The sequence below is a fragment of the Alligator mississippiensis genome, chromosome 7, assembly GCF_030867095.1.
Source record: "Alligator mississippiensis isolate rAllMis1 chromosome 7, rAllMis1, whole genome shotgun sequence".
Taxonomy (NCBI): Eukaryota; Metazoa; Chordata; order Crocodylia; family Alligatoridae; genus Alligator; species Alligator mississippiensis.
The window spans coordinates 16131373-16145896 of record NC_081830.1 but is presented as its reverse complement, the minus strand read 5'-3'; the positions used below and the strand labels follow the sequence as shown (position 1 = coordinate 16145896).

Genomic DNA, 14524 nt, shown 5'->3' with positions numbered 1-14524 from the left:
TCCCAGGGCGCCGTGCAAGTCCTGGGTATAATAGAACAAGGACTGTGGTAAGGAGGAGAGTAATAAACTCAGTGGCTTTGATACTCCCATCAATAATGTCTCCAAATTTCATGCTAAGAATGGAAAAATTCCATTTTTCTTCCCATGAACTTTTTGATTTTAATAAATGATTTTTCGCTGGACATCCCTACATAAAATAAAATATTTTGATATTCCTTTAGGAAGTGAAGAAAATGTTAACCCAGCCACAACTCAGGATTCCTTTCCTTTGCTTTAAATCTGAAAGTCTATCTTTTTTTTCAATAGATCTCACCTAGAAAATGTATGCTGGAAACAAATATGTAGGAAATAAATATATTATATAAAGAAGATGAATTCCTTAGAGGTCCCAATCCCACCCCTCTCCTCTTCCCTCCCTACTTCCAATATGCTATATAACATTATCTGCATTCATAGCAAAAACATTGAAAATGTCTTCATTCAATCTTGTAGCTTTGAATCTATTATACATAAAATCCAGAATGATTTCTGTAGCCAGGTTTTCCAACTTTTAATCTTTTAATATCTCCTGTGCATCTTACTATGTCAGGACACTTCACCAATGCAGAAAACTTACTGAAAATGTTTTTTGTGGAAGTTTCCTCACCTCTTGTGTCACATTCAGGCTTCCCCTGCCGAGATCCTTTGCTCTTGTCCAGTTGATCTCTCAGCTCTCCTCTGCACCAACCGCTAGTCTGGGTCCCCAGAAGCACAGCTAACTCAGAGGTCTTTCTCTGCTCCCTCTGTCACTGAACGGCTGGAGTGAATCCAACCAGGTTTCTGAATGCACAGCTGACTTCAACCCTGCCTTGTAGAAAAGGAGTGAAGGAAGACAGCAATTTTTCAGTAGTTTTCTTCTGAAGGCTCCTGGGACTCGTTCCCTGGAGTCCTGCACAGCTTGGAAGGAAAAGCCTAGATGTAAACAGTCCGAGCTGTACAGATGTTGGCAGAACAGCACAGCTGTGCTGTGCTTTAATCTCCCTCACAACACAAGTCATGGCATCTCCGAGAAGGCCCTGAGCTTCTCTGTCTTGCTCAGTTGTCCCTGTTAGCCAGACTGGGCACCTTAGGATGCAGGGAGGCAACAGATTGCAATTGGGTTCATTGCTATGCAGTTTTGCACGAGAACATAACACTGTTCACCAGAGTGCCCGAAGGGATGACGAGGGCAAGTGGTTATAAACTACTGCAAGACCATTTCAGGCTGGAATAAGGAAAACTTTCTTTACTCTCCGAGCCCCCCAAGGCCTGGAGTAGCCTGCCATCGGAAGTGGTTCAAGCGCTTTCATTGAACACCTTCAAGAGAAATTTGGGTGCTTATATTGCTTGGATCCTATGACCCCAGCTGACTTCCTGCCTCTTGGGCAGGGGGCTGGACTCGATGACCTTCTGAGGTCCCTTCCTGCCCGAATGTCAATGAATCTATGAAATATGACAGATTGTCAACTCAGCTGCTAGCACATGGGCAGAGGGCACATTGTCACGGCAGTTCTCATATAGAGAGATAAGACACCAGCTCAGGATGTCAGTGGATTCTTTTCCCCTCTCTATAAAAAAAAACCCCTGCCCTAAAAGAAGTATCTGGGTAGCAATGCTGTCTTGATGTGCTCAGGTTGCCTCTCCCTTGGCTAGTGCCTCTACAGGCTCTCTGATGGATGCCCTGGCTACCTGAGTCAGCTTGCCCATGAACCCTGAATTTGGTCTGGACCTTTGGGTACCTAACCTGACTCTGGTTTGATCTCCTGGATACCCAACTAATGTGAAGTCTGGCAGAAGTATGTGTCCTCAGGGGACCATGGACAGTCTGGCTGGACTTCTGTATTGAGGTATGACATGCCAAGGATGGTCTTTGTCTACAAGGTCAGTACAGACTTCAGGCCATGCATAGGCTCCCCTTGACTCACGGTTTCCATGAGTGCCTCTGTTGTCCACTCAGCAATAGCCGCAAAGCAAGCCTAGGCCACTGCATACCATCTGGCAAGCCATTTGGAGAGCACTTGATCCAGCAGCTAGGCACCAGGCAATGAAGAGAAGTTAAGACGACTAGGTCTAAGCAAGATCCAAGTCAAATGCTGCAATGAAAGCCAGATAAAGTTTGCCCTCAGTGATTCCTAAGCACCTAAGATTTAGCTTCTGTACACCTTTGGAAGCAATGCAATTTAATCACCTAGGAGCCTGGTTCACTTTTAGGTTCACCTCTAATCTAGATAAATGCTGGAGGGGTGACCAGTCCTTTGGGGGAATCCAATCCAGTGGGTATGCTCCAAGCATGCTTAAGGCACATGGAGAGCTCTGAGCCTCGAGCACCCACGTTGGGCTTTAAAAGCTTAGTGGTTGAAGCACTCACCCACAGATCAGGAGACCTGAGTTACAGGCCTTTCTGCAGTAGTGCCTGCTGTCTCTGCAGATGGGTGGAGTGGATTGATTTGGGACAGAAAAAACTCTCTTAAGCATCTCAATAAATTTCTATTCCTCAGTCCTACTGCTTTGAGAAGCCCCTGCCACCTGCCCTCCAGTTGTGCCCCATGCCCTCACCCAAGCTGAGCCTGATTGGATGTTGGGTAGACCTACAAGTTCCCTATGGCCCTCTTATTTCTGTGGGTACCTTACTGTTCCCAAGAGGTTTGTCACTTGTAGCCTCTCCTGAGAGAGAGAGAGAAGGGGTCCCATGCCAGTGGCCCAGCTTTTCTGGGAGGCATGCTCCACTGCTGTCCCTTCATTTGGTGGGTAGTGGCAGGAAGAAGAGCCCCAGTGTATGTCCCCACATTGTCTTCATGAAGGATTGATGGTCAGGAGAAGCTGGTCTGGCAAAAAAATGCCTCTCTTCCAGAGGTCCATGGGAGCCAACATTTCAATCACATGGAAATGCCAGTATTTCAAAATCTGTCTCAGCAACAAAACTCACCCTCTCAGATATTTTTTATTTCATCCTTTCCAGAAAAATCTCAGAGCAGCTTATGCTTAAAGAGAAAACATATGGAAACATCATAAAATACCAAAATAAGAAGGTTAGAGCCAAGCAAGCCCTGCCACTCCAAATCTCCAGCATTCAAAGCAATTCACCCTCACTCCCCAACTCCTTCCTGCTCCTCTGCCTCTGAGCAAGGAGAGTGCCTCCACTCCCAACCCAAACCAACTGCCCATCCTGCATTCACAATCTCCATGAACACCAGAAACATTGTGCATTTCTTCCCCAACGTCCCTCCTATCCCTCCCCACTGCCACTCCCCTGCTTCTCAGCTTCCTTACCCCCTACTCATAGATTCATAGATATTAGGGCTGGAAGGGACCCCAGTAGATCGTTGAGTCCGAACCCTGCCCTGGGCAGGAAAGAGTGCTGCGGTCAGATGACCCCAGCTAGGTGGTTGTCCAATCCCCTCTTGAAGACCCCCAAGGTAGGGGAAAGCACCGCCTCCCTTGGAAACTTATTCCAGATTTTGGCAACCCTTATTGTGAAGAAGTTCTTTCTAATGTCCAACCTAAATCTTCTCTCCTTCAATTTGTGGCCATTGTTTCTAGTTACTCCAGGGGGTGCCCCAGTAAATAGAGTGCCATGCTGATTTCCTTTCAGAATTATTTTCCCTGCTGGGCTCCCACAAATGTGATCCTTAATGATTTTTTCCAGAGTTTTCCCAAGGATAGAGGTGTGACCAACTGGCCTATAGTTTCCCGGTTCGTCCCTCCTCCCCTTCTTGAGAATAGGGACCACACCGGCCCTTTTCCAGTCTTCTGGGACCTGATCGAGGCACCATGAGTGCTCGAACAGCAGTGCCAGCGGCTCTGCTATGACACTGCCCAATTCCATCAGCACCCTTGGATAAGGTTCATTCGGGCCCACTGATCTGAATATATCCAGCCCCTCCAAGTGCCCCTTCACTAAGTCTGCGCTAACAGTTGGTGGACTGGTGTCCCTCCTGTGTCTATCTATGATCCAACTGGGAGATTTGTCTAGGAATACAAAGAAAGAACTCATTGAAGAGCTCAGCTTTGCCCCACTCTCTGTCACCAGTTGCCCTAGTTTGTCTTATACGGGTCCTATGCTACCCTGCACTTTCCTTTTGCTCCCTATATACCTGAAGAAGGACTTTTTGTTGTTCTTAATTTTTTATGCTAATCTAAATTCTAATCCTGCTTTGGCCATCCTAACTGGTTCCCTGCAAGTGCGAGCCAGGCAAAACCCCCTGTTTCCACAGCCTGTCTACCTCTTTCTTTGCCCTTTGGCTTCCCTGGACTTCCCTGTTCAGCTATTGCTAACTATCCTTTCCAAGCTCTTACATTCCTCTCTCATGGGCTGTGGCTGTTCCCCAAACTCAGTCATTCTCAAATTGAAACAATAACAGGAAGTGAGGCAATACCCTCCACCCCACTTGGCAGTGGTACCTACCCTGCATGGCCATCCCAGAATGGCCTGCAGTCCTTTTGAAAGCCAGCAGACCCATCACCTTTTCATCTCAGGTAGACATGTAGTGTTCCTGCAGCTTACTGTCCCAGCATCCCCCTGGTCTCTGAGCAGGTGGAAAGTGGGGCAGCAATGTTAGCAGCCCCTATAATAATACTGGTAGCCTTAAAATAATTATTTCAACAGGAGCTAAGGCCCGGATGCCGGAGTATAGCAACTTTGGATGGTGGAAAGAACTGGGTGTTCCCTAATGCCCTCTGATTTCTGTGGATACCTTACTGTTCTCACGAGGTTTGGCACTTGCAACACTTTTATCCCCAGTGGATGTGTCTACACATGCATTTACTGTGCAGTCACTTACTGCACAGTAAACCGTTTTTAGACCGGCATCTACACATGTAGGCATTACTGTGCAGTACCTCTGTGTCTGCACTAGCTTTGGAGCAAACTTACTCCCAAGTCAGTCCACATACACAGTGTTACTGCTCAGTAAGGTGTCTACTCATGCCTTATTGCGCAGTAACTAAGTGGGCGTAAATTTGCTAACTGCATTATGCAGGAAGCAAATTTGTTCCCAAATCAGCATAAGTTGCCATAGTTGCTGTGCAATACAGGTGCACGTGTATAGATGCACGCCTCTACTGTGCAGTAAGTGTGCACATATAGATGCGCTCACTGATAGCTACTCTTGTCTTTCTCAGAGCTGGCTATAATGTTCCCATGAAAATGGGATTTGAAAGGAGAACTCAACTCCTTGACATGTCATGGGGATTAAGGCTAGAGATTGTCTTGCTGTTTCAGGAGGCCCTCCAGACCACAGTCTCTTCCCAATCTTTTTCCCAGTGTTTAATTTCTGCAGGATATCACCCAGCAATTAGGCAGTAATAGCAACCACAGAACTTAGACTGCATAAGGAATCCCTTAGGAAATACCCAAGAGAGACACAAAGCTTTGATTATCCCATGGAGAATTAACAGAAGTCTGGGTGGTAAACAGCTCAAAAGACCGGTCCAAAATAATTCCATGAAAAAAAGCGTGGATTTCCATAAAACAGAACTGGGGATTGGATTGACCCTGCAAAGGGACCTGACATAGACTTTGAAGCATCTTGGACAATTTTTGCATTAACACATTTTTTTGTTCATTTTGCAGAGAATGGAAAAAACCTGGGTCTTCTTACTTCACATCATAATTTGCATCTGAATGGGACTAGATTTTCATAGATTTCATAGACATTAGGGCTGGAAGGGACCTCAGAAGATCATTGAGTCCAGTCCCCTGCCCCAGGGACAGGAAGTCAGCTAGGGTCAAAGGATCCTAGCAAGATAAGTGCCCAAACATTTCTTAAAGGAGTCCAGAGTAGGTGCTTGCACCACCTTTGGAGGGAGTCTATTCCAGGCCTTGGGGGCTCAGACAGTAAAGAAGTTTTTCCTTATGCCCAGCCGAAAATGGTCTTGGAGGAGTTTGTGACAGTTGGAACTTGTCATCCCTTGGGGCGCTCTGGCAGGCATTCCCCCAGATCCTGATGCAACCCCTTATGTACTTATAGGCTGCCACCAGGTCACCCCTAAGCCTGCACTAGTCCCTTTGACTGTACACAGGGAATTTAGCACTTACCTGTCTTTGCTTATGCCAGCCTTAATACACAGGGTTCTCTACCATGTCCCCATACCTTCTATTTGAACTCCCTTTCTTGTAGCCCTGGGGGTGAGATTTAATTTGACGTTGAACCGTCACATATCTCAAACAAATTGTAAAAGGAAGGGTACTCTCATATTTGCAAGCTTGTCTGAGTCTATCCAAACCATGTTTACAATGTATGTGTCACATTCCCAACTGGTGTGAATATGCATCACACCACTAAAGCAAATGGATCCAGTCCCTATCTGGTGGAAACAGATGTAGCTCCATTGAAAGCACTAGAAGAGATCCTTAAGACGTGTAAATCTGTTAAGCTTCACTGAAGTCAACAAAACTGTGATGGTTTCTTGAGAGTCTAGCACTAAAAGTTGCTTTCTGATTCTTTTCTCCTATATACCAACTTTATACCACTTTCAGTACCTGTGAAGCCCCTGGTAAAAGTAGATCCCATTTTAGTTTGGAGCGTCTTTGAAGCCATGAGGGTGTAGGAACGGTATGAGAATCGCATTTTTTGTTGCAAAACCTCTTATTGGACTAACCGTATTGTTGGGAGAGAAGTCAGACAAGGTTTTGAGCATGTGTTGCCTTTCTTCTGGTCTGCAGAAGGGCAGTGTGTACCTGGAAGCTTATTAAACTTCGCTCCCAACAATACACTTGTTCCGGGATAAGACACACTGCTTCCAATTTTAGTTATTCTTTTTCTTCTCATAGCTGTCATGAGATGACTGTCAGTAGAAAAGCGGCCGTACATTTTAAGATGCATTGTCAATCCACAGAATAAAGACTTGATTGTGCTCCAACACAACATTTCCGTTGGTTTAACTACATAACTGAGCTGGAGCTTACTTTGGTGTGAACTAGCCCAGCTTCATTGTCTTTAGTGGGCACTGGAATCTGCACCCTTTTGGCCAGATCCTTTTTCCTCTCTTATGTGCCTCCTTGAACTTGATTACATAAATGCGTTACTAGGAGTAGAAACCTGTTGAGATGCCTAATAATTATAGGCAATGGGGGTGGGAAGGGACCTCAGGAGGTCAAAACAGGGCCCTGCTCAAAACAGGACCATCCTCAACTAGAGCATCCCAGCAAAGGCTTTGTGTACCTAGGTCTTAATAACTGCTAAGGATGGAGATTCCAGAAACTCTCTGGATAACCCACTCCAGCTCTTTACTATCCTCCTCATTAGAAAGTGTTTCCTAATATGTAACCTAACCTTCCTTTGCTGCAAGTTGAGACCATTGCTCCTTGTTTTGCCATCTGCCACCACTGAGAACAGTCTATCTCCATCCTCCTTGGAACCCGCTTCAGGTGGTTGAAGGCTGTTGTTAAAAGCCCCAGACTACATCCTTTCTCTAGTAGGGGCCCCAAATGTGGCCCCTTTCTCTAGTAGGTGCACTCCAGATGTGCTGAATATTATTTTTAGGGGGAATAATCACTTCCCTCAATCTGTTGGCATAATTCCTACAAATGCAGTCAGGGGGTGCACTGGGGCTCTCAGGGGGTGCATGTGCACCCCTGTGCACCCCCTACGCATCACCACTGAAATTAACCTCGGAACTGACCCCTGGCGCACTCTACTTCATACCAGCTGCCAACTGGACATCAAGCCATTGGTTACTGCTCTCTAAACCTGACAATCAAGTCACTTTTCTATCCACCTTGAAGTCTACTTCATCCAACCCATACTTCCTTAGCTTGCTTGCAGGAATGATGTGCAAGACAGTATCCAGAGCCTTCCTAAAATCAAGGTATATCATATCCATTGCTCTCCCTGCATCAACAGAGCCCATCAAATCATCACAGAAGGCAATCAGGTTTAACAGCCATGACTTGCCCTTGGTGAACCCATGCTGACTGTTCCTACTCACCATCTTCTCCTCCAAGTGCTTACAAATGGATTCCTTGACAATCTGCTTCATGATTTTTCCAGGGACTGAGGTGAGGCTGACTGGTCTGTAGTTCCTCAGATGCTCCTCCTCCTTTTTCTTAAAGATGGGCACTATATTTATCCTTTTCTGGACCTCCCTCGATCACCATGAGTTTTCAAAAATAATGCCCAGTGGTTCTGCGGTCACTTTGGCCAACTCTCTTAGCACCCTTGGGTGCATTTCATTGTGCCCCATGGACTTGTACACATCCAGCTTTTCTAAATAGTCCCTAACCTGTTATTTCACCTTTGTTGCCTGCTCTCCTCCTCCCCAAATTGGACTGCCAGGTGCAGTCGTCTGGCAGTTCACCTCTCCTTTGAAGGCAGATGTGAAAAAGGCATTGAGCACTTCAGCCTTTCCTGCATTTTCTGTCACTAGGTTGCCTTCCCCATTCAGTAAAGGACCCACCCTTTCCCTAATCTTCCTGGTGTTGCCAACATACTTATAGAAACCCTTCTAGTTAACCGTCACATCCCTTGCTAGCTGCAGTTCCAATTGTGTTTTGACTTTTCTGATTTCATCTCTGCATATATATGTGAGATATATATATATATAATATATATATAATATAATTATAACTCAACGATCTACTGAGGTCCCTTCCGACCCTAATATCTATGAATAGTGGGTATATAATATATAATATACTCCTCCCTAGTTGTTTGTTCAAGTTTCCCCTTCTTATACCCTTCCTTTTTGTGTTTTGTCTCACTGAAGTTTCTTGCTAAGCCAAGCTGGTCTTCTGCTGTACTTGCTAGTCTTCCTGTGCACCAGGATACTTTGTTCTTGCTCTCTCACTAAGGTTTCTTTAAAATGCAATGGGTTCTCCTGGACTCCTTTCCCCCTCAGACTGGCTTCCCAGAGGATCCGGCCCCTTAGTTCCCCGAGGGAGTCCAAGTCTGGTTTTCTGAAGTACAGAGTCCTTACCCTGCTGCTCCACCTCCTTCCTTTCCTCGATTCCTCTGTCCCAAAACAATTGACTCCAGCGCTTTGCAGACTCAATAGACACTGCTGCAGAAGGGCCTGACACTCGGGTCTCTCACTTGGTGGGTGAGTGCTCCAAACACTAATCTTTTGTGCTAACAGTTGGTACACTAAGCTCACAGCTGTCTGTGTGACTTAGCCATGCTTGGAGAGCAACTACAGGATGAGATTCCTCCACAGGATGAGGCACCCTCCCAGCATTAACATGGATTACAGTGGAGCCTAGAAAGGAAACATGCAGTTAGGTGATTGAATTTCATTGCTTCTGAACATGTACAGAAGGTGCATTTTAGGTGCTTAGGAATCCTCGTAGGCAAACTTTATCTGGCCTTCATTACAGCATTGGGCTTAGATCTCACAAGCCCTAATCATTTTAGCGTCTTCTGTCCAGTACCTGGTGCCTGGTTGGTCTTGCTGTCAAGTTAGACTATGATTTTCAAGGAACCTAAAGGTATAGGAAAAATAAGTCTCCCAGAATTAGAGGAGGAGGAAATTTCCCTAGTTTGTGATAACTACCTCTGTGCATGGTTTTACACCATAGTGGTTGCCATCTGAGTCATGGCAGTTTGCTCCTTATTGAGAAAGGGTATAAAGGATGCCATAGATTCAGGACCAGGTTTCCATAAGCATTGAGATATCTAAAGGTTTAGGTAAGCAGCTATTGTGATTTTAAGCACCACTTAAACAAAAGGAACTAGCCAACCAGCTCATGGAGCTTTCTAAATTCAACTGAACATCTCTCAGCATGTGCGGGTACCTAAAAACCTTTGTCAATATGTCCCCAAACTTACACTGAGCTAGGAGCCAGGGAACCCTGGATGAAACTTATGACCTGTGCCTTACAGTAGGTCTTTAATCAGCCCCATGGGACGCCCATGCCCGCTACAGGGCCGGGAAGTCCGGGTGAGGGTGATCCCCTGCCCTCCATTAATGCTGACTTTGTGAAGGAACATCTTGAGAAGCTGGATACCTTCAAGTCAGCCGGACCTGACAATCTTCACCCCAGGGTACTCAAAGAGCTGGCGAGCATCATAGCCCAGCCTCTAGCACAGATCTTTGAAAACTCTTGGCGCTCTGGTGTAGTGCCTGAAGACTGGAAGAAGGCCAATGTGGTGCCTATCTTCAAGAAAGGGAGGAAAGTGGATCCGGCTAACTATAGGCCCATTAGCCTGACGTCTATCCTGGGGAAGATCTTAGAAAAGTTTATTAAAGAGGCCATCCTTAATGGACTGGCCGACACCAACATCTTAAGGGATAACCAGCACGGGTTTGTTGCGGTTAGGTCTTGCTTGACCAATCTCATTTCCTTCTATGACCAGGTGACCTATCACCTGGACAAGGGAGAAGAGATTGATGTCATATATCTTGACTTCAAAAAAGCCTTCGATCTGGTGTCCCATGATCGTCTCTTGGAGAAACTGGCCAATTGTCGCCTTGGGTCCTCCACGATCCACTGGCTGGAAAATTGGCTCCGGGGTCAGACCCAGAGGGTAGTCATTGATGGAAGTCACTCATCATGGTGTCCTGTGACCAGTGGGGTCCCCCAGGGCTCTCTCCTTGGACCCATACTGTTCAACATCTTCATTAATGATGTGGACACTGGAGTCAGAAGCGGTCTGGCCAAGTTCACCGATGACACCAAACTTTGGGACAAAGCATCCACACCAGAAGACAGGCGGGTGATCCAGGCTGACCTGGACAGGCTCAGCAAGTGGGCGGATGAGAATCTGATGGTGTTCAACGCCGATAAATGCAAGGTTCTCCACCTTGGGAAGAAAAACACGCAGCATCCTTATAGGCTCGGCAGTGCTATGTTGGCTAGCACTATGGAAGAAAGAGACTTGGGGGTCATCATTGACCACAAGATGAACATGAGCCTGCAGTGCGATGCTGCGGCTAGTAAAGCGACCAAAACGATGGCTTGCATCCATAGATGCTTCTCAAGCAAATCCTGGGACGTCATTCTCCCGTTGTACTCGGCCTTAGTGAGGCCGCAGCTGGAGTACTGCATCCAGTTTTGGGCTCCACAATTCAAAAAAGGATGTGGAGAAGCTTGAGAGAGTCCAGAGAAGAGCCACACGCATGATCAGAGGTCAGGGAAGCAGACCCTACAATGACAGGCTGAGAGCCCTGTGGCTCTTTAGCCTGGAAAAGCGCAGGCTCAGGGGTGATCTGATGGCACCCTATAAGTTTATCAGGGGTGACCACCAGTATCTGGGGGAGCGTTTGTTCACCAGAGCACCCCAAGGGATGATGAAGTCGAATGGTCATAAACTACTACAAGATCGTTTCAGGCTGGACATAAGGAAGAATTTCTTTACTGTCCGAGCCCCCAAGGTCTGGAACAGCCTGCCACCGGAGGTTGTTCAAGCGCCACATTGAACACCTTCAAGGCGAAACTGGATGCTTATCTTGCTGGGATCCTATGACCCCAGTTGACTTCCTGCCCTTTGGGCCGGGGGCTGGACTCGATGATCTTCCGAGGTCCCTTCCAGCCCTAATGTCTATGAAATCTATGAAATCTATGAAAACTACAGACCCAGGACGGTCATTTTGCCTTTAAAAAACATTAAATCAGGAGTGTTTACTTTGAGGCCCCTGCGTCTGAGCAATGAAGAGCTCTAGGGATTGAGTCCCACAAGCCCTTAGGAGAGTGACACAGATAAATCACCTTACTGCATCTTCTGGCCTTTCAGTACAGGAGACTCAGAGGCAGCTACAGCCAGCTCATTTGTAGACAGAAATAGATTTGAATCAAATCATCCATGTCTTTATTATCTAGAAGCTATAGTGGCAGAGGCAAGAGAGACTAGATAGATTGAGAGCTGGGTAATGAACAACGAATACTGACAGCAGAGGACCAAATGCAACAGAAGCTTGTGGAAACCCCCACAAAGACCAGCAAGGTAAGTTGCTTCAAGTCTGAATACACAGAATTGGAAGCGAAGGGCATAAAGAAAGTCAGCGAGGCTGGGATTCTCTGTTTTTGGCCCCGTTACTGCAGGCTAAACCCAACTGCTGTGTAGCAATCACCAGAGTAAGGCAGACTCCCTCCAAATTCCTGCTTTTGGTCCTGGTGGCAAAGTGACAGCTTGGTTATACAGAGCAGAAGTATCCGAGTGATAGTAGTACCTCCTTTGCACATAGAGATGACAATCCAGCTGTTATGCAGCCCCGTATGCTAGTTTGCAACCAGGTGGCAGTCAGTCTGCGTGCAAACCTTTGGTGTGGAGTTATTTCTTACAAGCAGGTCCTGTGTGGTATATCCTCGGGAAGATGGAGCGATGCCATGTTGAAACATTACTATTACTGTTTGCTAGACGCGCTGTATGGTTTTTTTCACAGTGGGGTTGGGACCGTTTTTACCTAAAGGTTTAAACCTAAAGGTTGTATTTGCTCTTATTTTTTCCAGCCGAGTTTTGGGACAGATGCTGCAGGTGACTCAGCCCTGTGAACTCTACAAAAGATCTCCCATGTAACAATAGTTTCATAATGAACCTGAATACAACACGAATTTTGAAAGCGTAGTAAGTTTACACCTCCTAGCTGATAGCAAGAATGTCATCTGTCTCATAATGCCTGCTGAATGACACTATTGCTGTTTTGTATCCAAATCAAAATATTCCTTCAAAACCAAACTTTTCCTGTAGACTAAAGATCTGGCTCCAGTTGATCCTGTGTGTATTTGAAAGTGAGCGTGTGAGATGTTTTTAACAGGAGAATCAGAGCCATTCTGATACTGATTGCTGAGCTTTTTGTTCCCTCCACAGGAATCATACAATGGTTTGAAGAAGACAATGTCCAACCAAACCACTGTAACCGAGTTCCTCCTCCAGGAATTTTCTAACGTCTGGGAGCTGCAGCTTTTACACTTTGCCATCTTTCTAGCAGCGTACCTGGCAGCTCTGATAGGGAATCTCCTCGTTATCATGGTGGTAGCCCTCGACCACCACCTTCACACTCCCATGTACTTCTTCCTCCTGAATTTGTCCATCCTAGACCTGGCAACTATCTCTGTGACTGTCCCCAAATCCATGGGCAATTCCCTGTGGAACACCAGGTTGATTTCCTATGCTGGATGTGTTGCCCAAGTTTTCCTCTTCTTTTTCTTTGCTACAGCCAACTTTGCCTTCCTCACCGTCATGGCTTATGATCGATACATTGCCATCTGCAAACCACTGCACTATGAGACAATCATGAACAGGAGTGCTTGCGTCCAGATGGCAGTCAGTGCATGGGTCAGTGCTATTCTTTATTCTGCACTGCACACTGGTAACACTTTTCGGTTACCTTTCTGCCACTCCAACATCGTCAGCAAGTTTTTCTGTGATGTTCCCCAGCTGCTCCAGCTCTCCTGCTCTGACTCCTATCTCAGTGAGGCAGGGATACTTGCCTTTAGTGTCTGTTTATATTTAAGCTGTTTTGTTTTCATCCTTGTATCATATGTTCAGATCTTACTGCAGTACTAAGAATCCCCTCAGAGCAGGGCCAGCATAAAGCCTTCTCCACCTGTGTTCCTCACCTCATTGTGGTCTCCTTGTTTCTTCTCACTGGCATTTCGGCTTACTTGAAACCAACTTCCAGCACCCCATCCATTCTGGATCTCATAGAATCTGTCCTTTATGCCATATTGCCGCCAATGGTCAACCCTGTAATTTACAGCATGAGGAATAAGGAGATCAAAGCTGGCCTCGGGAAAGTGATTGTCTGTAAAATATTCACTGGGAAGCAAGTGTCCAGCTTTTTCTCATAAGTGTTATTTAATTATTCTTTTTTCTGCATTGATATATATATATATATGTGTGTGTGTGTGTGTGTGTGTGTGTGTGTGTGTGTGTAGTATAACTGATAGATATGTTCACCACAGTAAAGCAGGGTGCAATCCACACCATCTTCACTGATGTAAGTAAAGTTCCTCTAGATTTAAATAATCTTAATTGCAATTAGACTTCCTATACTTAGAAGTTGATGCTACCAACTTTCCCATCTCAAAGGAGCTTGGTGTGAAAGTGCTCAAGGTATGTTGCTACAGCTCCAGCAAGTTAAGATTAACCTTGCTCTTCCCCTGTGCTAATGCCCCTGCTAATTCAGGTCACCTATGAATGTGAACTTGGTTAATAGTCCTTCATGCTCAAAGTTTGCTGGATGGGGGATGCTAGGCACAAAGATTCCTTACGTGCTATTTTGCTACTGGAACTGGGTCACTGTGGCAATTCATCACCTTCCTTGTCATATCAATAGCAGAGACAAGTCTGTAGTGGATTTCAGGAAATCAAAGGTGTTCTGTGGGATGAGAGCTTACCTGTGTTTCTTAAAAGCATACTCCGCCTCAGTCAGTCAGTGGGCTTTTTTTCTTCAGGATAGGTATTTGGAAGTATTTGGGTGGATGGATGCATGGGGGGTGGGGCGGGGTGGTGGTGAGGAAATTAGGAATGTTTGCTTAGATGCCCATCTGCATGATTTCTCAGCTAGTATTTCCTTATATCATGGTTTTTCTTTTTAAATGGGGAATCCCAAGAGAGAGAATATTTTA

The 14524-nt window shown here is 45.9% G+C and overlaps 1 protein-coding gene across 1 annotated transcript; it reads left to right on the top strand.

Moving 5' to 3' along the window:
- The first annotated feature begins 12788 nt into the window (after positions 1-12788).
- On the top strand, positions 12789-13744 carry LOC132251852 (olfactory receptor 14I1-like). Its single transcript, XM_059731770.1, is given in 2 exon segments — positions 12789-13443; positions 13446-13744. Coding segments are annotated over 2 exon segments (954 nt in total).
- Positions 13745-14524: the final 780 nt, after the last annotated feature.